We start from the raw sequence: 23,004 nt of genomic DNA, 5'->3' as shown, positions 1-23,004 counted from the left end.
TGAGGCCTTAACTGGAATAAGATAACAGCAGCTATGGATAAAGGATGACCTTGGGATGTGATGGCAATTCCATGGCATGTCATGACCGTAGTTGGTGCATTAGTCAGGCATAGGATGGCAATACCTCAGCTTATGAGTGTGCACTTGGTATGAAAGGCTGTCACGTTCATATGATTAGTGTGTGCGCCATGTGATGAGCATATGAGGCAGCACATAGAACATGTTGGCAGTGCCTGGGCACGTGAAGCAGTACCTTGCACATGATGATTAAGCGAGGCATGTGAGGCTCTATCTGGCATAGGATAGCATCGTCATGGAATGTGAGGCTGCATCTGATATATGAAATCAGACTTGAAGCGCTGGTGAAAGCCTCTGTTCCATCCCACCTGACAGCCGGCTCCTCCGCCGCCATCTTTCCCCCACCCTCCATCTCCTTATTATTCTTTTTTTTATTTTTCGTCCCCCCAATTACCTTATTTCCGCTCTTCTCCCGATGGCTGTTATGTTCCGTACAGAGCCCCGCCTTCCCTTTCCATGGTGGCCATCTTTAGGCAGTATTTTCAGTTATTGAACGGGACGCAGGCATCCCGTTCAGTGGCTGAAAATACTTTTTTTTGCACTTCGGCTTACCGCTTTGGTTGCCTGGGATGCTAATGGCCTTAAGCCCCTGTTCCAAGGGCTTGAACAGGGGGTAACGGCCTAGAGCGCTCGTAATTGCCACTTGCTTGGGTCGGCCGTTAACTTGGGCTACCGGGCTGTTACCGCCCGTTCCAGCCCTTGGAACAGGGGCTTAACGCCACAATAGATAAGGCGTCAGATTATTCGGGAAGCAGAGACCTTCCTACAATGGGATGAGTTAGAGGGACATTCTGACCAGGTTGTGGAGGGGAGTAAATGGAACAAACACCGGGACAATACATGGGTGGACATACATAGATCAAAGAAAATCAACATTTGCTACCACCGTTCAAGGCCCAGACATACACGCTATTCACTGAAAGTGTCAGACACTCAGATATTGACTGATTCATTTTATGGCTGATTTTGATGATTAGTAAAAGTGGCGTAGGTAGTAACCAAACACTGCGTCTGGAGACAGGCATCATGGCATGGTCACTCTCAAGCAGGGCTTCCTTTAGCGGCAACAGCGCCCCAGGCAGTGAAACAAAAAGGTGGTACTCACCCTCGAGCCCCCGCCACCCCACGCGCCCCTGGTTAATGCCGGCGGGGGGGGCTCATCTTTTTAACTACCTGCTCCCTATCGTTATTAATGCGCCCCGCTCCCGCGCTGGAAATCCCAGCGCCAGCACAAGAGCGTGGCGCATTTCATTTCAATAGGGCACCTGTCGCGCCTTTGTAAGTCCCCCCCCCCACCTCCGATCTGGCGTTGCAGGGGGCTAATGGCTCCCCGGGCGGTCACCCTGGAAGCTCTACCTAAGTCAGGCCCTGGCACAAGCTTCATAAACATGCAGAAAAACAAGGAAACTGGCCTATCGCGAGAGGCGATCCCTCACGCGTTGGCCGTGATTGTGTGCCATCGCGCAGGGTAGCTTGATATAAGGGTCGGGCGATTGCTTAGGGGCACTAGAGGGCAATAATACCGTGGTTTTGTTCCTCATCATCAAACACCTTTAAAAGTGCATTTCTCAACCACGGATGTCAGCAGCATTTTAATATTTTAACGAAAATGTCAGTAAATTCCAAAAAGGCTCCCAAAACCCTCATCGACGAACCACGGCCTCTGTTATTCCCGGCAAGGCAAGACCCTACTGATGACACCCAAATACTGAGGTGGCAGGGGGAGGTGGCTCTTTTATTGGTTGTAGACAAACGGGCACATATAGGGCGATTGAATGTTCACTTTTGACCCACCTTGTGACCCCTTTGTAAAACTGTCCTGCAGCCTCCTTCCCATCATTTTGAGGCTGGCTACAACCGTGACTAAATGCAAAAGTGCATTTCTTGATCACCAGAAACCCCCTGCGAAGCAAGACAGCTTTCACTTGGGGTTTGGCCTTACCAGAAGCCTAAGCCTCCTAAAAACTCCACCTTTGGAGCTTGGACATTTTAAGAAGGACCTCCTTCCCATAGACTTTCACTGGCTTGTGTGGGAACCTGTGCTAATAGTCATCCACAAGTACTTTTATTGAAATAATCTATTCAATTTTTCCCCAGGTCATCAGTGTCCATTGAATTTTCTGTGGTCATACTTTTCTAAACTTTGTCTGGTCTTCACATTCCACATCCCTTACTTGCAGGCATATTTGCGTGGTTGTTTCTTCCTTGCCTGGCCAGCATCTTCCTGAGAGTAAGCTACGAGTTTGTCCCACGCTACCCGAGAGTGAGCCAACAGTACTTTTAAGGTGCTTTTGGCAGGCCTATGTGAGGTCCTACTGACCAGGTTCTTGTGGGAGCCCTGTCACAGCACACGTCTCCTGAATGCTTTCTAGTACATTTCTGTTGGACACCTTGAGCAAACCTGCAGACTCTTTGTGGTGTGTATTTCACAAGTGGCTGGTGCTTTTCCATATGAGGATATTGGCCCAGGAGGATATTGGCCCAGGAGGTTAGCTCAGCGGCAGCGTGCGCTTCTTGGAAGCAAGACGACACGAAGCAACAACAGGTTCGATCCCCGGGTCCGCGCTTAGAAACCTCTGGGTGTTTAAGCACGTTATAAATACGTAACTAAGAAAAAAAAACACAATTATGCAACTAACAGCGCCTTGATGCCTGCGGGCTGTGTGAGCGCTTTATAAATGTAAAATAAATAAATAAAATATGTTTGATGACTGCTCCTCAGTCAGCCTTAGCATTTCCCATGAGCAATGTAAACACATCCATGTTCTAAATCACATACATGGTATTGAGTGATGTGATTACGGGATTTGTTCTTTTAAATGTTTTCATCGATGTGATTTTAGTTGCGCTGCTGGTATTATAATACTGTCCTGTTGTATAGATTATATGTGTGTTTTCTTGATATATGATGTGTTTGTATGCTTTCTGTTTTCCTCCTCTTGGCGTCATGGATATGTTACTTGCTGTAACCTGATTGTTCTGTCGTTTGCTTGCACTGTTTACGCTGGTGATATTTTTATTGTATTACTTTTGCTTTACCTTTGTTTATTATTGGTACTTAAAATAAAAAATTAAATGAAAAAAAATATGCAGCAGAATATCACCTACATGATGAATTCAAAGCTATTTTACATTTATTTGAAAAACGGTTCACATTGAAAATCTTGCAGATTTGAAACATAAACAATGTTATCACAATGTTATCACAATGTTCTAAAAACCCTGGGCAACATCCTCCAATAGCGATAGAATAAATAACGCTGGGCAACATCCTCCCATAGCGATAGTATAAATAACGCTGGGCAACATCCTCCCATAGCGATAGTATAAATAACGCTGGGCAACATCCTCTAATAGCGATAGTATAAATAACGCTGGGCAACATCCTCCAATAGCGATAGAATAAATAACGCTGAGCAACATCCTCGCTTAGCAATAGTATAAATAACGCTGGGCAACATCCTCCCATAGCGATAGTATAAATAACGCTGAGCAACATCCTCGCTTAGCAATAGTATAAATAACGCTGGGCAACATCCTTCCATAGCGAAATTTCACAATGGTAGTGTTTTAAAAAAAGGCAAATACCTTCCATTCCATTTTAAGACTGCACTTGTTTACCTTACAGATAAGGTCGGAATGATACGTTATGAAGGGGAGAGGCCAGATACCCATGGGTGGGAGCTAAGGTTGAGTGTGGATGCAGAGGCGTTGCTGGGGGGCGGAGGGGTGAGGGGACTGTAGCCCTGAGTATTTTGGTTGTAGCCCTGAATAGAAGCTCATGGGCTTCAACCAAAAGGCCAGCTAGCCCCGAGTGCTGACAGTCCTGGCATTAGCGTAACCCCGGTTCTTTTCCACCCTGCAAACACCTGTCTGCATCCATCCAAATGGATCCCGCTCTCTGAAATGAACAATCTTCTAATGCAAAGCGCTCTGTGTAACTGCAGTGTTTGCTCCCTGGAAGGAGCGTATGGCACACTAACGAACACCGGGTCTGCGTTTCTGTCTTTGCAGATCTGGTTGACATTCATGCGATGCTTCGACTACCCAGTGAAAGACAACACCATCAAGCTGTCCACGGTGTGGCTGACTCTGTCCTTCGGGTGAGATCATGTTGCTGTTATCCTGGGAGCTCCCTTCATGAGGTACCCTGTAGTGTTGCCATTGCCTTCCTTGCAGGTGCTGGACGGATATACAGCGTCCCATTGGCCCGCTCAGGGGATAAAGCAGCCACGTGTGTTGATGGATGTTACACAATATACACCACAGTCTATTTTATGGAGCAGAAAGCATGATGTAAAGCTAATTTGCAACCGACGGTGTAGTGCTCGGAGGCCAGCTTGCATGGGTGGCTACTGAGTGGCATGTTGGCATGTGTCTTTGCTGAAGAAGACTCTGAGACAACATTTGAGGGAAAAGAAACTTCTTTACTGAAGTCCAGTTGACAAGGTTACAATTGCAGGTAAATTACAAGGAAGACAGAAGAGACATCCACCGGCACCCTCTCTCACAGGCCCTCATCTCACCAGCTGACTACCAGGGAACACTCAGAGGCTCTCACACAGAAGCATTACACTCTTGAACATTCCACAGGCATTCCACCACGTAGCTTGCATGCACACAGCACCAGGGCATGGAGAACCAAGACATAACTTGGCCAACATTGCCTATTTGACTACGACAGAAGGGCTTCTTCATATTTGTAAACCTACCAAAGCATTGATACTGTTTGCTGAATATACCCCACTGCTCCAACAACAAGGATGTCACACTCCCGTGCACTGATGATCCCTAACGAGGGTGGAATGCGTATGTGGATGTCTGCTTCCTTCAGAGCTGTCTGTGTTGGGTAGCAATGTGCCATTTAAGGCAAACACGCGTTGCTGAGAAGAAAGCATGCCTTTGAGCTTCTTGGGTACCCACAATGCATTGCTCAGTGACTGTGAACTGGCGGTGGCCTTGCAGTGATGGCTACTGTGTGGTGCTGTGATCTGTGGCTTAGCTGAACTGCCCCGTTCCACCAACACAACTACTGAGCCCTTCTGGAATGCTAAATGTTACACACTTTCAAATGTCATCTGTCGGGCTGGGCTTTATTCCGAATTATCCGAAAAATCCCACTTCTCATTCGTAGTGTCGATGTAGCAAAGCCTGTGGCAATAAGTGGGTGGTAATACAAATGTCTTTGCTGTTGGCCCACAGAAAAGTTCCATGCTGCAAATGCGCAACTTGGTCATATATTGTTGTCTGAAACATTTGTAAAAAACATGTCAAAGACAACTTGAAATTTTCCAATACAAAAATCTACAATGCAGATCACATGGAAAAATGAATACAAAACATGTTTAAAAATAATGATTCATCGTGATTTGTACAGTGAATCCTAGATCATAAAGTCGCTTCCGAACCAAGCGTTTCAGTCCTTTGGTGTTGGGGGGGATGTTCTTCAGGGAGTGTGTTCAGCAGGAGTCGGGGAGGTGTTGACCTGGTGAGGTGTTGACCCAGGAAGTTCAGTACCAGAGGGTCTCAAAGACTTCAGGTGAAAAGGGAGCCCCTGACGGCAGGTGTCTGGGTGGCTCGTTTGCCAGCTAATTGAGCACAATCAGTGCCTCTTCTTTTATATGAGTTGTCCATACTTTCCTGTTGTGAATGCACGAGCCAGCAAGGGGGGCCGTTGTGCATCTGCTTGAACACGCTGGTGTCCAGGCTCTCTGGCGACGTAGTCGCAGCATTCTCGAGTTTTCCCCCCGCCTGGAGCTTCCGGGTTACAAGCAGACTCTGCCGCATGCCACTCCTTTCCAGGCTGCTCCTAAACTCAGAGCACTATGTCTGTGTCAACTGTTTGAGGCTTGTCAAACACAATATCTTCAGAGTCTGTTTACTCCCCTTCCTCCTCACCTGAATCCTTTGAAGTAGTCTCAGGTCACTGTCTTTCTTTTGTCTCGTGGTCTTTTTCTTCTGGTAGAGATATGGTCGTCCCCGGAGAGAAGCCACTGTGGTGCCGACAGGAGCCGGAGAACAAAGGACTCCCCTCCGAGAACACCAGGTCAAGAGGAAAAAAGCCAAAGGCTTGGAAAAAACCTCTTGAAATGACCCCTATGCATCCAGAGATTGTTGATAGGGATCACAACAGAACGATAAGTATTCCGTGAAGGAAGGATAGTAGTCGTGAGGAAGGGCAGCGCCAAGCCGCAGCAGGTAACAAAAAGAAACGATACAAGGGAGCGAGGCGAACCAACAGGAAAGCAACGTAACGGAGGAAGGAGGCAACGGAGGAAAACAAAACAAGCGGAGGAAACTCAGGTAGAAAGCGGAAGGCGGAGCTCTAAAGAAAAATCTAAAGAGCGGAAGGAAAAGCAGCAAGGAGAGGGAACGGAAGAAAGAAAAGAGGGGAAAGGCAGGCAGGGAAGCAGTAGAAACTGCAAGCGGGAAACTGGAGAGCGTTAACCCAAAGTTCAGACGAGTGAACAGGGTTGCAACGCACAGAGCGAATGAAGGGCGTGGCTAAAGTAGGAAGTGAAAGGAAGAGGAGGAAAAAAACTAGCATGCTAACCAGGAAACGTAGGAAAGCGTGCCAGCAAGATTAATGGCGGCACAATTTCCATGACGACCACAAGCGCCAGGAAGGCAAGCGCGTGACAGTCTGCCCAGCCTCTCTTCTACAGGAGGCTAGAATCCCCTTTTCCTTCCCTGACTTCTATTACCCTACTGCTTCTATCTCGCTCCCTTCGGACCTTGGTCACGTCTTGCTGTTCTCTGGGGGTTTGGAGTATTATGTCACAACCATAGGTGGAGACATCCAGGTGTGGAAACACTATCTGCCATTTTGGATCCCATGTCTCATCTTTTGAACATGAACTCTCTCCCCCACTAGGAGAGGGTTCCCTACCTTGCCTTCACATGTGGAGTTCTGGATCGTTGAGAGATGTGTTGTATTATCCCAAAAATATTCTATATTTTGCAAGCTACGTTGATGGCATTTTGTATGGTTACCATAAGCCTCTTGTAACGAAGGCCCTTGGTTGTGCAGGAAGCCGTGGAGATTGTATAGTGCTGCTTAGTTTCCTGCACTGGTGATATACTTAACAAAAATGACTTTGAGAGACAAGAGTGGGAAGATCACTTAATTTTCATACTGAAACCTTCCAACCAGAGTTCTGAATATCACTGGATATTGGTTGAATGCTTTCTCTGGCTACCTCTTATGCATTAATTATCATGCATCTGTCTTCTGGTTCCTCCACTCCTCACTCAGGATGGGCCTCAGCATCCGACTCTGAACCCTCTAGTCGAAGTGTATTTCGGGATGTTTGGCATGTTAGGGGCCATCTTACACGGAGTGAGGCTGGACGAGTCCTGAGGGTGCTCGCCCCCTTGAATAGCCATGGTCTTTACATAGCTCAGGAAAAGCAGAAAACCCTCAGTTTTCCCTAGCTTTTGTGGCTGACTATTCTGCAACGGGATACATTTTGCCATAAAAAGCAAGACTGACCCTAGCCACAGGCAGTCTGTGCGGTCGCCCAGGGCCCTGCCTTGACAAGGGCTTTGCAGGCACCAGCTGCACGTATATACTAATAAAGAGTGCATTCTGGAGGGGCTGACTTGCTTCTACGTACAAGACCCTTTTCCCTGCCAATCCCCCATGAGGCTGTGCTGTCCCCTCCACCCTCTGTGAGGCCCTGGAGACGGGCCATCTCACCCCACACCCCCTGCACCTCAGCAGTTGCAGCAGAGCAGGTCTCCCTGGGGCTTGGCACTTACTTTACTACTTAACACTCTTTGTTTTGGCAGTTATGGGGAGCTATTCATAAGCGATGGTTCATTTCAGTGCCCATTGTTTTTGGAAGTACCTTAACGTGTAATGTTTCGATTAACTGTAATAGGGGAATTTTTCATCTGAAAGCCCATACAAAGCACCAGTTAGTTGTCCAAATATGTGCCTTCTGTCAAGATAATTAAAAATTATCACGTCAAAAAAGAAACCCTTTAAAAGGCCTCCCTTATTTTCATGTGTGCTCATTTAAAGGTTCCATGTCATTTTGCCGTAAAAAAATCACTTTGAGGTAGTTTACTTCCAAGTGATTAATTTGAAATTTTACTTCGTTTTTTTAAAGCTTTTATTTGGAGGCGGTCCCTCCATGTCTCCCCTTCCCCATCACTACTACCTCTACCCCAAACCCTCCCCACCCCCTTTTAGCCCCTTAACCCTCACCCCCATACATATTTCGAAGTAATTTCAAAGTAATCACTTCGAAGCAAATTACTTAGAAGTGATTTCCGTCGGTAAAACCACGTGATAACCACTTGAAATATCAAAAAGTGTTTTTGTGTAATATCATATTTTCTTCACATCATATATGAAACATTGCTTCATCAAACCATGAAATCAAAAACAACCAGGTAACCTTATCACAAATGATCTTTCATTGTGAGTCTTTGGGACTTAAAAGTACATTTACAAAACCCTGAGGCACTTTTTTTTTAGCTACCAGCTGAATTGCATGCTGGTATTTGTAGTCTTCCATCCAACAAGAGGCAAATATTTGTTTTTAATTAAGTACCCACTGATCCAAAGCCATTGAGGCCGTAGAACCAGGCGTGCAAAATATAACATCAGTTTAAAATAAAAACATTTAAAAAGGTAAACATAAAGAGTATTAACCGATACATAAAAGGAGCCTATTTTTTTGGGGTTTTTTTTATTACTTGTTTTACAGCCAATTAAGGCTTTTACAAGACGTAGAAAAAGATAGAAGAGTCTGAAGTTTACATGACTTATTCTATATACCTAAATACAGAAGGACAGTTGGACTGAAAAGTTCAAAAGTTGGTCCAAAAGGTCTGGAAAATCAGAAGAGAATGCTTATGTGTAATTTGCAGTAGAAGTCACATATTAAAGATCTGCGATTTTGTTCATTGCCAGTTTTAGAATTTTTGCCGCTGCAATTGTCCATTTAGTGTTATCAGCAGCCAGAAGGCGAGTCCACCAAAAGTCCTCCCCCGAAAATCACTGTCGAGGAACAATAGCGAAAGATAGGTCTTTCTAAGAGTTAGCGTAGCTGGGCATTGCATCATTAAGTGGTAGATAGTTTCCGGCTGGTTGCTGTCCAGACAGAGTCTGCATACGTTCGTTGCCACTTCGGAACGGATTTTCAACATGTCCCCTGTGGGTAAAAGATTGAAACACGCTCTGGGGATGGTGCCTAGCAAGGTCTTGTACGGGAATTTTTTTACATATTCCCCGACTTCCTTTCTTTAACGCACTATTTGAGGTAGATGAGACAATAGTTTGTTTGAAGGTGCCTGATCTTGGGTTTTGATCCAGTCTAGATCCTCCATCTTAGTTTTTATCCTCAGCGGGTTGGCCATCAACTCCTCTTCTGTGCACGCTATTGAATCCAACAGAGTTCTGTTTCTTTCACACCAACCAGATAGTTGTTGATAGTCCCTTTAGTGGCTTCCTCTTTGATCTTGAGATAGAGAGTCGGAGCCTATTTGAAATGTTACCATGACCTTCATAGTCAGGAACTTCCAGTTTAAACAGGTAGGTTTCGATCGACTTTCACAACAGGTAGGTCAATCCACGCCCGCTCAGCAGCAGCTGAAAACTCTTGATTTGTATATCTAGTGTGCTTACGTTTTGGACCCTCAAACCTTGTTAGATCCAGCCTCCTGGTAGATCTCGACCCTTCAGTGATTATTAGTTCTGCTGGCAGGTAAGTCGGAGTTCTCAGAGTCATATATGCTAAACAGAAGAGATTAAACTGACTCCAAAACGTTGCTTCACATAGGTCTATTTCTCAGAGTGGCTTATGCTCATCTGTGCACTTGGCGAGTTATCGCTACGAATCAGTGTTATTGAAAGCCAAGCGCGCATGTCTCCCAAGTACAGCTGAGAAGTCACGTGGGCAAGTGCCTGATTTGCAGACTTGCCTCAAATCCCAGCTTTACCATTTAACTAAAATGTGTGATGCTAGGCAGACCATTTTACCTCGGTGTGCCTTATCTGCCAAAATTTGAACTTTTTTCACACTGTGCCCAGCTCAAAAATAGTCTCACTGGTGATATTGCTACAAATGTTCCCGATCATTGCTGCCAAGCAATGGAACCCCCTCCCTCTTGACCTAAGAGCATAGGACTCCTATTGGGCCTTCCCCAAAGCCCTGAAAACAAGGCTGTTCATCTAAGTTCAACCTCTCACGACCTGACTCACCTAGCAAACTGCATGCAACAATGTGGGTATTTCTTATTCTTGCATTGGCCCACATGTAACCGGGGTTCGCCAGCGCCCTGATGCCTGAGGGTTTGCGTTGCGCTTTACAAATGAATTAAATAAATATATTAAAATAATAAAAATGGTCATTCGTATATATGAACCAAAACGTTTGTCTCGCTTACTCATGGCAACTTGATTTAATTTGACTTCCCATGATCTCTTCGAGTATCAAAGACTCACGTCTTACTCTGTGACATTAGTTTATGTCATGTGATGCTACTAAATGTTAAATTAGATGACGCCGGACATCTGACCTTCAGAAATCCTCGGGATGGCGCTAAAAAAGGGCTGCCCGGCCAGTTCTCAGGCTTCAGGCCCCATCCAGTGCTGGTCATTTGGCCGGCTCTCGGCGGATCCGAGATCCAGCACCAGATGTGTAGCCAGATCTCGGGATCCGGCCAGAGTCAGCCACCCAAGCCCATGAACCGCGCAGGAAAAAAGAAAGAAAAAAAAAAGCGTCCGCGACGGCAGCATTGCCGTTTACCGCGGCTTTGGCACTGATGTGTAATGCACAATGCTCACTACATGTACAACTGAAAGGAATCAGTTGTACATGTAGCGAGCATTGTGCTTTACACACCAGTGCCAGAGCCGCATAAAAGGCAATGCTGCCCTCGCGGGCGTTTTTTTTGTTTCTTTTTTTGGCACAACAAAATGAGCCAGGGCTCATCAAGGGGGCCTGGCCTAACTGCAGGCGTACTGCTGGCCCGTTAGGCCACGCCGCCCTGAAGAGCCCCGGCTCAATGGGCAACTGGCACCCCTGCCAGGCATCCTTTTGTATTGATCAACACCCTCTACCATGGGGGAGAGGGTGCTGATCTCTACATTTACTTTCTATAGGCTTGCCTGGCAAGGGACAGCGCCTCGCCTATTCAGCCTTAATGGTGACGCTTCCCCTCGGCAGCTGGGGAGGGGCAGCGTCACCATTAAGGCTGAAAGGGTGAGGCCGCTGGAAGCTGAGGCTGCTTTCCTGAAGACTGAAACTCGCACACAATGGTGGCACCGGCCCACGGGCATCTCCTGCTTAAAGGGATGCCTCGCAGGTGCGGCGCCACCATTATGGCTGAAAGGCATTTTTTCTGGAGCCTGAAGCTTTCGCACACGAGCGAGAGCTTGAAGCTTCAGAAAAAAATCCTTTTCGTGTAGTGGCCGGGGCTGGCAGGGGAGATCAGTGGGGCACACAGGGCCCCGCCTCAAATTGAAATTTCGGAGCCTGCCGCGGCTTAGCCTCGTCCCACTTAAAGCCCTGTGGTAAAAGGCAATGTTGCCTTTGTGGGTGCTTTTTTTTCATTTTTTTTAAAGTATTTATCTGATCGGCTGGCCACTACCAACCCCGCTCCCTCTAGACCACGCCCCCTCTTCCCCAACTCCTCCCTCACCCGGGTCTTGTGGGATCCCCCACCACATTTTTTTCCATTTCCACCACTGGCCCCATCCATCTCATACCATCCATGGATTAAATGCAGCCATTATTCTAAAAGTGCGGGTGGCAGAAAATACATATATCAACTTGTGTTTTTAATTACACCCGAAAGTAATCCTGTTTACTTTCTGCACACAGAGTGCGTTTTGTGGGGAATGCGTGGTGAAATGTATAATTGAAACAAGCAAGAAATGTCTCAGTCAGATCTGATTTGCAGTGCTCGCTCGCCCCCTTGCGGAAGTGCTTAAGAAAGTTGAAAGTCAAGGGAGAGCAGTTCACGGTGTAAATAAACTCAACGTGGGTACAGCGATGCCCTACAGCGAGCAGGGGTTGCTTTAGTCTTGTACCCGCAGATAAAACACATTTTTAAAGCATATAAATTTGAACAAACCCGAAAGGCAATCCGAAGACAAGGAAGTCATTAAAATTAAATTGATTTGGCTCTGCTCAGACAAGATGCCGTATAAACTTCGTCTCTGAAGATGGGCCGACGCCGGCACGACAGGGGAATCTCTAGGGAAGAATCACACACTATCGCGCCAAATATTAACAACACAACACCAAGGATATATCTTTGGAAAAGGACAGTCTTGGAATACAAATGCCTGAGGCATAGTGTATAGCATCTGAGGATGCACTGCCACACACACTAAAACCCACACACGAACAGCGCTTGTGCCATCACGGGTGTTTCCAGCACACAAGAAGTGTGATTTATAGGATGTTACTACTACTCATATCGTGTGTGTGTCTGTTCGTGTATTGCAAGTGACTGTGTACGTGTGTGTGTTTTGTGTGTCTGTGTTGCGTGTGTCTGTGTGAGCTTTTGTTGTGTGTGTTGCGTGTGTCTGTGTGTGCTTGTGTTACATGTGAGTGCGTGTGTGTGTTGCATGTGTCTGTGTGTGTTGGGTGTGTCTGTGTGCGCTTTCGTTGTGTGTGTGTTGCGTGTGTCTGTGTGTGCTTGTGTTACATGTGTCTGTGTGTTGCGTGTGTCTGTGTGCAGTGGTGGAAATGCAACTAATCTAAAGGGGGGTGCGGTTTGGAGGAGAGGGTGGAGTTCTGAAGGGGCGGAGTTTCCGAGGAGGCAGAGCTGGCAGTTGGACTCCACTCAAAGGAAATGCTTAAGATAATATTTTTTAAATGGTGCAATTTCTTTCATGCTGCACTCAACACTGTACATCGGTTTCACTTTAAATCACTTCCATGGCAGTGGTGCACCCAAAGCACTATTGGTAATGCAGTGATTTTTAGTACATTAAGGGATACATAGACACGCTCTACAGTAGAAGGCTACCAGAGTAGCTCAGCAGGTTGAGAGACCGTTGCTGAGATGTTATATATTCAACACTGGTTGTTTTTCATATGACTTTTTGCAATTCCTTATAATAAAAAAACAAGTACTGTAAAAATGGGTTAGGCCAGGACATGGTTTTTGCTGGTCACTTGCTTATATTCAGGGTGGAGGTGAGGGTATTTCTGCCTCTGTAGTGGAAATCAAAAGTTGGCACCCATGAACCCACAGTTTAATTTCCTAATAACTGCTGTCAGCACAAAATAAACATTTGTGATTAACCAGTTTGACAAGGATATAACATATTTATGAATATAAACAGTAATAAAACACAAAGGAAGGGGCACACAAATTACAGAGTATCTGTGTGGTAGTTCGACAATAAAACACATTTCAGAGAAAACGAGTGAACTTGTGAATGCAAGCAGCATTTTTCAGTTTGGAAATTACTTTATTTTCTATGAAAGTGTAACATTTGGAAAACTATCATGTGCCCAGCAGGTAGAAATCCTACTTTCAATAGTGATGGACCCTGCCCCAGTGATATTCATGGCCCATTGATTCCCGTGGTGTCCCGTTCAGGCCAGAAGAAAAAAAACAGGCTGAGCAAATAGCAGCTGCAGACGCGCGAATGACGGCTGAGCGAAGGAGCACAGAGCCCACAGCCAGGACTGGACTGCCCATTGGGACACCGGGACATCCCCCGGTAGGCCTCTGTGCGTAGGGCGCTTTGGCGGAAGGATACAAAATTAGCGATGATCGCGTGCATCACGTGAATCCGCATAGGTTTATAGCATTGAGTTGGCTAGCTGCCTGCTGCCACCACCGACGAGGCACGCTGGCGCTGGCAGCACATTTCTTTTCTTCCCAGCAGGACTGGGCATGGGCAGCTGGGCTGACCTGACTGACGATGCTGGCTCACGCATGCGCATAAGGGCCTGGACGGTGCACCGGGGAACCTCACGTGCCCTGCCTGCACAGCACCTGGAGCCAGGACGGAAGTACCAGACTAGAGGGCATCCTACAGAAAGCTGCAAAAATGTCCCGCAAACCACCGGCACCGAACTGAGATGTGAAGTCAGACAGGTACCGTACGAGCTTCAGAGCATCCTTAACATTTTTATATGAAGCGACAGCTGGGTAAAAAGAAGGCGTGTGCTACCGCACATTCGTTTCATGAAGCAGAACTATTTCTTGTATTTTTACAGCGCATTATTTTCTAATCATTTGAGCACCTGGGTGATTCGAATCAGTGATATTTTGTCTCTGTGAAGTACGATACTCGGATGTCGTTTGGCTTTCAACTTCGGAGTTTCTCATTTACTCTAAGATGAAGCTTGCTGTGTCATCTACAGTTGGCAGGCAGTGTCCTATGGAAGCCCCGTTTCTTGGCCTGGGCACTGCTAAATAGCTAAGGATGGGGGCGCAGTAATGGGCCCACCCAGAAAGCTGGAATTCAGGCAAGCCTTTCATAAGAGCAGGTGACAGAAAAACCATTTATTTGGGCAGCAACGGACGTGTTTTCACATTAGAAATCTTCCATAAAGTACTTGCATTACAAGGTAATGACACCAGATTCATTTTTATAGGAGTTATTTATTCATATTGAGATGGGGTTTTGTTGCACAACACAAAAGTGTAGTTTGGGAGTGATGTGGGCCAGGCGGGGGGTGGGAGAGCGCATTCTGGTGTTTCGCCCTGGGCACCAAGTTGGCTAAAAACTGCCCTGTGCTATGGTTAAAAACACATTTTAAGCCCTCCATGTTAAACAGCCTAGAATCCTATCCTTCGGTGGTGGGTAGCTCACGAGATGCGTGTCCGCCTTAAAAATGAGACCAGTTTGCACTTAGCAAGCCGAATCCTGCTTCAAGAACAATTCAGGTGGAAAAGGCTAGTACATTAAAGTGGGTTACTATCTGTTATTACAGCGCTTAGAAGTGGGAAGACGAAGCACTATATAAACCCGCATTATTATTTCTCTTACTCTTGGCTTTAACTATTTACAATTATTAAGCTTCACATAAAAGGCAACAAAAAAGTCATAAATGTTTTCCTTACACGTTTTTAGTAAACAAACCTTTTGAAATTCTGAGGAAATAGTTCTTCATACCTCAATATAGTTGACAACATAAAAAACACATTATGATTGGTCTGAGGAAATGAAAATATGCTGTTCATTATTAGAATCACGAATACAGAGTCCCTAGAGACACTGGTTTCAAAAATGGGTCACAACGTTGTGATATTAATAATATAATAAGTAGTTTATTGCTAAACACTTTAGTAGCAAATCATATTTTATGGGCTGTTAATCAAGCAAGGGATTGCTTTTAAAACTTTGGATGTATTTTATATTTATTTATTGTAGACTACCAAAAAGTAGCAGTATTCTGCACTTATCGCTTGATGTACTTTGCACTCTGAATTTAACTGCACTGAGAATGGGCACGTGTGGCTGGCTGACATACCCCGGAGCTGACGTGAAGGGGAGGCAAGAGTTGGCGTGCTGCAGCATACTGGGATCTTCTGTGTGCTCTCCCCACTTGCCGCATCACCATGGCACGGTGTAGTGCGTTGCAGTGAAAATATCTCAGAAATGGGCATCCTAGGGCCTTGACATGTGTTTTTCAAGGCTTCTGGGTTTTGGTCCTCACGCCGAGATGCTTAAAATGAGCTTTGCCTGGTTCTTCTACATCCATATTAATCTTTCACCGATTTTTGACAACCATCTCTCACATGTAGAGGCTGAAAGCCACGGAAAGGAGTGGGGTGTCCAAATGTCATGAAGCCAGTAATGTCTGGTGGGTCCTAACAGTGTGGAATTGTATAAGGAACAAACATATTATCTGCTTCATATATAGACAGATAAAGCCATTTGAGCAAAGTCACACACAGTACAGCGCCACCCAGTAGACTTGCTGGAAGTTCACCTCCAGTTCAAAGCCTAATGTGCAAATGAAAATTGCTTCACTGTGAAGCATTGTATGAAGGATGTATTGATGTCTGACTCAGACCCATTGCTGGGTGCTTTGCTAACATTTACAAAGCCATGATGTAGTAGAAAATATAAATACATGATACCGACTGGTGGTGGGAAAGGAACTGGAAATTAAACTGTAAAGGGGAGAGCAGAAGACAGACTTCAAATACATTTTCAGTAATAACAATACTCTTGGGGCAGAGGGCGGAGATGATCGCATTCAACCGTAAGCCTCTCTCGTGGGAGAGAAGGTGGTTCATAAGGGCAATCTTGAAGCTAGTCATTGCCGTAACGTCCTAGAGTTCAGGGACATAGAGTTCCAGTGAGGTGTAGCCGGGAGGTGAAGAGAATAAGCAGGTGACAGAACAGGGTGCAGGGGTAACGGTTAGGTTGAGGAGAGCTTGAGAATGTACAGTCCAGGTGTCAGGGGGAGTAACTGTAGATAGAGTCAGCCAGGTTGGGCAAGTGTTCAGCCCATGGGTGGGTGCATGGGTGGATTTAAGCACAAGAAGGATATTGTATTTTATTTATCGGTGCATTATATACATGTGACTAGGAAGCGATTTATTTTGGATAGCCACCCCACATCATGATGCTGCTCAGAGGTGAGTGGTGATGGTGGGAGTTTTAGAGTTTGTGTTGTAAGGTTCAGTGACTTGGTGGAGCAAAGCGAGTGAGGGCGCGTCCTAGGTGGAGACTGGTGAAGCAATCCTGCCTGCTCAGGACCAGAGTGGCGATGAGTGTTCTGGTGGAGTAAAAGGTTGGAGGTTTACCGATTTTACAGATGCTTAGGAGGTTAAGGCTGGCAGCAATTCCACTGCAGGTAATAAAGAGCTCAGGCTTCAGTTTGTGGTGAAAAAGAGCCCCAGTTTCATGCTTTAGGGTATGGGTTAAGGGGAAACAGGGGAAAGGATCAAGGCGATCAGATAAGGGGCATGGGACTGAGGACTGGCAGCAGAGGTGGACTGGCCTATAGGGAGCTCTGGAGAATTCCCAGTAGGCCTCTGCACTCTGTGCCTTTTTGTGTTGTAGGTCCAAATTGTCCCATAGGAAAAGGATTGGGCTTGGTAAAAATGTGTAATATGGGGGCTCAGTAAAGCCTAGTCAGGGCTGATCAGGCTGGGTCCCGAGATCCAGCCAGACATCTGATGCCTGATCTCGAACCCGGCAAGAGCTAGCCCATTGACCCGCGCTGTATGTGTGAGTGTTGCGTGTGTGTGTGTGTGTGTGTGTGTGTGTGTAGATCACAATTGCTTTAGTGATTCACGATATAGGATTATATAAGTCGTGTAATGTGATGATACTACTTTGTAATGCAATTAAAACACAGTAAGATGGACTCCCATTCGCTCTTTTGAGCTTTCTCTATAGTTGGCATAACCTCCACGTCCCTCCTTCTCATCCCAGTCCTTACACAGAAAGGCGTTGCGCCATTACAACAGTTTTTCCTGATAGCATTTCCGCCAGCGCTTCATAAGGGGAAAGCACTTACCCAGAAGCCTCCTGGTTTATGTTTAGTCCTCCAGGCAACATTTTCCAAGGAGCCGGCTGGACTTGTCTTCTTTTCTTGCCGAAAAAAGGTGCCCTCCCTGATAGGAGTTGGTATCAACTGCAACCGCTGCCCCTGCCCGAGCAGTGGCTGCAGTTGAGGTCATGGGTGCGTCCCAGTGGTTTGGCATCTTCAGAAATCTGAGCGGAGCCAGGGGTTTGGAGGAGGCCTGGGACCAGAAACTCTGGCATCTATGCTGGCTGCTCGGCTCGCACCACCCTTCTGGGATCCAGATGAAGTTCTGGGCCAATCTTGTAAGGGGTGCAGGACTATCAGGGCTGCACCAACTAGCTCATTGTGGCCGGGATTTCAGTTAAAGTGTGGCGGCATGTATCGAAGCTGTCAACAGACCTGCGACCCGCGACTCGTTGGTTAGGCCCACAATAAAAGACCAAACCCACGAGGCCGGACACAGTGTCTTGAAACCCGCGAGCAGAGCAGGCTGAGAAAAAAGGTAATCACTTAAAGTAATGATCCTTTTTCCTATTACATGCAAAGTGAGATCTTCATCGCCGTAAAATGGCGTTTACTGAGGTCTTCTTCTGCCAGTCACAGAGCTTTGCCTTCTCATGACATCTTCAAGTGTCAAGGTGGCGCATAACAGAATTGTGGATACCTTGCTCTCTTATCTCCCCCCACTAACAATTTATTTATATTTTTATTTTTTATTAGTGTTTACATTTTATATAAGCTGTCCCACTATAAAACCATGGTGAATGACATAAGAAATCGATCAATATATCGATATAAAACTGCATAAACATAGACAGAACGAAAGTCACAGTTAAATGTCATGCTACACAAATATAACAATAAAAATGATCATTACATTTACACGTGTTCATCTATAAGCACGTGAATCTTAAGTGCCAGGCTATTATGCAAGTCTATGCAAAAAGGCAGACTATACTCGTCCTTGGCACTGAAGGGGTTAATAGATTAACAAGAGCCATGAATAGTGAATTCGAATTCCCGCTCATTAATCTCTCCCAAAAACATGGAAGAGTAAAAATATTCATACGCATTTACAAAGTTGTAAAATGTTAAAGGTCTGAGGGAATAAGTGACAGGGATGTCAACCAATAACAGCTTCAAACATTCGCAGGACCCTTTATCATTACAAAGGCGACAAGGCACAGCTTCGGATGTAAAACCTCTAATAGGGACCCCTCTTTTCAGAGTGCCCTGCAGATTAAGACAAGATCTCATGAACACATGGCGGAGCAAGGGATCAGGAAATGGTGCTAAGTAGTTTGGGAGGGTACTAAAGGGCCTGTGGAGTTTACCATAGTCCTCATATAAATTGTACCCGGAAACAGATCCTGACTCCATTCGATGGTATTCATTGGCATATTTCTGATGCTTGTGAATCTGCTTAGAATCACATGCTGTGCATATAGTCCAACATTTAGTGGCAATTGCAGAGTATTACATCTTGTCTTTTGAGAATTGAAAGGGGACGTCAACATGGGCGCGTTTGTAACACTATCCCTAACGTGACGTATAGTGTATCCAAATCTCGCACGCGTGGAGGTCCCTCAGATTGTCTTTTCCCTCCGAGCTAGCTGGTCGCTTTATTCGGAGCTCGTAAATTGCAAAAGTTATATTTCATTATCCACGACCGTTGGTCGCTTAATATTCGTCCATCCATCATCGACGACTACTTCTGAACCTACGTCGAAGACAACTACAGAGTTCGCTGGCTGGTGCTCCGGTCGACGGTGTCGACCGCGTGGCCTGGCCCCCACCCCGGCCAGGCCTATACAGTAGGGAAAGTGGGGCCCTGGAGTTTGATTCTTTGTAGAATGCATTTCCCTTCCCCCCGCTTTTCCTTCCTGGTCTTGCTGTCGCTTTTTACCTGAGCTATGGACAGGAGTCCTTTTAAGTTTTGCCCTTCCTGCAATGGCAAATACCCATGAAAGGACACTCACCGAAAGTGTAACAAGTGTCTACCTCATGATCATGACAAGCAATCCTGCAAGTCTTTCCAACTTTTACGTCCAAAGACGATAAAAGATCAGCGGACGAAGCGGTGGGCGGCCTACGCATGCCGAGAGTAGTTTCCCCGTCGGCGGAGGTGCCTCGAGTGACAAGTACTCAAGCAGCAGCCATGGCTCTGATGCGGAGGCCATTGGCCTCTCTGCGGAACTAGTAGGTTCTGAGGTGCCCGACCCCAGCCCCGGGAGGCAGGCCACCGGTTCTGCTATGGGGAGACAACCTCCCAGTGACAGGGACACACCCGCACCACAAAAAGAAAAGCACACAACCCCAAGAGCTTCCTTGACGGATTCGTTGAGATGGCCACAGACGCCAAAGGGCCCGTCGAAAGTTTCAACAGAACCACCAATCCCCATGATCGTCCGCCCTCCCTGCAACCATCGATACAGTATGCGTCCGGACATTTAAATCAGAAGAGCGTCAGCACCATACAACATAAGAGCGCTGAGATGCTTCATAAGAGCGCGTCAGTGCCAGAGGTTTTGGCAGTGCCGATAACCACGACAAAGCCATCAGGCTCGTTGAAATCAATACCCGATCTACCAGAGATACGCAAGAGTCTTGCAAACATCATTTCGAGGGGATTGTGTCCTCCGACGTATTCCACATCTTTGACAGGTAATGACCACAGCTGTGCTGCTTCGGAAAATTTTCGGCAGAGGGCATCCTGCATCGATGATGTCGATATGTTGTCCCTCGAGGGCCTCAGTCGAGGGTCGATGTCACTGGATGTTATATATAGGGTGCACGGTGCCTGTAGCCTCAGTTCCTTTTTTTCTGCAAACGTGTTTGCTTTGTAATCTCGGTGTGCTCGATTCTTCTCTTCGAAAGATGTCTTCGTCTTGTTCTACTACCCCGAAGTTGGGCTTTAAAAAATGTTGGGACTGCAGTTTGAAAATTTCCATCATGGACCCACACAACATCTGCCTCTGGTGCCTTGGCGAAAGCCACGCCACCAACGAATGCGATGATTGCCAGTCCCTGACGTCTAAGGCCTTGCGGGAACGTAAGAAGAAATTGAAGGTAGGTAGGGTGTCTAAGCCCCATGAATCGAAGTCCGCTGGGCTTTCGACCGAGGACTAGAGGGGCGACTCTCCACGTCGGCGTAAGTCCAGGGGGTCTCGGTCTCAGAGTGGTTCCCGCCATTCCTCTGCCTCTTCGAGGCATTCTAGGAAGTGCCATCACCGGTCGCCTTCCCCATCCTCGTCGGAGGAGGACTCCGCCAAACGGTTGACTTGTCCCACCAAGTCTTCATCGCCGGCCGAATGGGATGCATTCCGCCAGCAGATGATGGTGATTTTTGAATCACAAGGCACAGTTCCGTCCACGCCTTCGAAAGGAGCCGTCAGGGAACGGGCTCGGTCCAAAACTTGCACGCCTTTGGGCTTGGGTGGTCAGTGTGATCATAGGGAGCCATCGAGGTCCCGATCGGACAAGGGAGATAGTCATAGCCATGCCAGATCCAGGTCTTCGATGCCATCGAGACTGTCGGAAAAGGCATCAACGCCATTGGTGCCGTGTCCGTCGAGAGGCTGTCTCGGGGCTCCGGCCTCAAACAAGTCGTTGATGCCATCGGCACGGTGTCCGTCGAGGGACACTCTCGGGGCTCTGCCCTCGAAGAAGTTGTCGACGCAGTCGGCACCTCGGTCGACATCGACATCGATTCCCTCGGCCCCCTCGACGCCGGTTGAGGAGGATTTCCCAGAGGTGCCCCGGAGGGCTGTGGAACCTCAGAGGAAGGCTCTCAGCAAGTCTGTGAGGCCTGTTTTTGAGCCCTACTCTGTTGCTCCTGACAGATTGGATTTGTTCCAACCTTTGGAGTATATTTCAGAGGTGGAGGAACGGTCTGATGAGGAGATGGCTGTGCCTCCTGATGTGCCTGATGACCTTTTATCTGGGCACAGTCAGATGGAGGTCAGTCCTTGCATGACACCAGTGGTCTTGACACCTCTCCGGAGGTGGAGCTTGGCAGGCTTGAGCCTGGGTCACATGCCGAATCCTCCTATGGGCGACTCATGTCGAGGGTGACGGAATACTTGGGATGGTCTTCTCCACTTGTTGATTTTGATCAGGATGATCTGACGGACATCCTGGACCAAGGTACACCCACTGACCCGGTGTTGCCATTTCACATGGCTTTGCAAAGGAAGGTGGCGGCAGCTTGGACTGCTCCGGAGAGTCTCCCGGCAGTTAATAAGTCGCTTCCGAGAAAATACCGGCCAGCCAGTAGTGACCCCTGCTACTTATCGACGCACCCTACTCTGGAGAGTTTGGTGGTGCAGGCGGCTACGGCCCCCGCGACTCAGGCTTCGTACCCTACCATCCCTCCTGATAGGGATGATAAGCGCTTTGATGGTTGGGCAAAGAAGGTATTTTCGGCTAGGGGTATGGATTTGAAGTCGGCCAGCTACACTTGTGCCTTGGGGAGATTCACTCACACTCTGTGGAACTGTGCATCTTTGGCGGCTAAGCATATTCCCAAAGGGGAAGAACAGGATGGTTTTCTAGCCCTTGTGCAAGACGGCAAGGACGCCATGTGCGAATCCGTTCAGTCAGGTTTGGACACGGCAGACTGTGTCAGCCGGTCCATGGCTGCGAGCACCGTGATACGCAGGTTTGCGTGGTTGCGGAATTCGGGGTTTGCTCCTGATGGGCAATCCCGGCTTCTGAACATGCCCTTTGATGGAGTTCATCTGTTTGGCAGCAAGGTTGACGAGAGCCTTGAGCGGTTGCAGACCTCAAAAGCTGCAGCAAAGTCTTTAAGCACTGCAGTACGTCAACCTCTGCCTTTTCGTCCTAGGGGACAGCAATGGAGGGGAGGTTCCTTTCGGTACTACTCTACCTTTGGTAGGTCGAGATGAGCTGCCAGTCAAAGGGGCCACCGTAGGAGTACCAGAGGTGGAAAGCAAGGTACTCGAGGTGCCAAAGCCGCTCAGGTAGTTGCCTCTTTGCCCTCAGGCACTGCCGCAGCCGCGTCCGCCCAGTCATGAGACCATGTCCCATGGTTTGCCGGTTGGGGGCAGACTTTCGCAGCATCTTGGAGAATGGTGAGCCATTACTTCAGATGTGTGGGATCACAGCCCAAGGCTACTGTTTTCCCTTCCAGCAGAGGCCTCACGACAATCCACAGGGGCAGCTCTCTTTGAAGCGTCCGGATCCGCTCCTTGCGCAGGAAATCCTATCCCTGCTGGAAAAAGGCGCCAAAGAACTGGTGCCTGTAGCGGAGAGGAACAAGGGATGGTATTCCCCTTATTTTTTGATCCCGAAAAAAGACGGAGGATTGAGACCCATCATGGACTTGCATTGGTTGAACAAGCTCCTCAGGAAGGACAAGTTCAAGATGATGACTCTTTCTCAAGTCCTCCAGGCCCTTCCACGTCAGGATTGGTTGGTGTCTCTAGACCTCAAG

At 47.3% G+C, this 23,004-nt stretch overlaps 1 protein-coding gene across 1 annotated transcript in view; it reads left to right on the top strand.

Annotated features, from left to right (window-relative positions):
• Nucleotides 1–23,004, top strand: part of SV2C (synaptic vesicle glycoprotein 2C) — an 865,364-nt gene that overhangs the window by 738,170 nt on the left and 104,190 nt on the right. Inside the window, exon 8 of the mRNA XM_069627452.1 lies at nt 4,093–4,181. Coding sequence (XP_069483553.1) covers nt 4,093–4,181 — 89 coding nt within the window. The remainder of the gene's footprint in view (nt 1–4,092; nt 4,182–23,004) is intronic.

This window comes from Ambystoma mexicanum, chromosome 6p (assembly GCF_040938575.1).
Source record: "Ambystoma mexicanum isolate Mex_15411 chromosome 6p, UKY_AmexF1_1, whole genome shotgun sequence".
NCBI lineage: Eukaryota > Metazoa > Chordata > Amphibia > Caudata > Ambystomatidae > Ambystoma > Ambystoma mexicanum.
The sequence above is the reverse complement of the archived record's forward strand: the minus strand, read 5'-3'. Positions and strand labels throughout refer to the sequence as shown.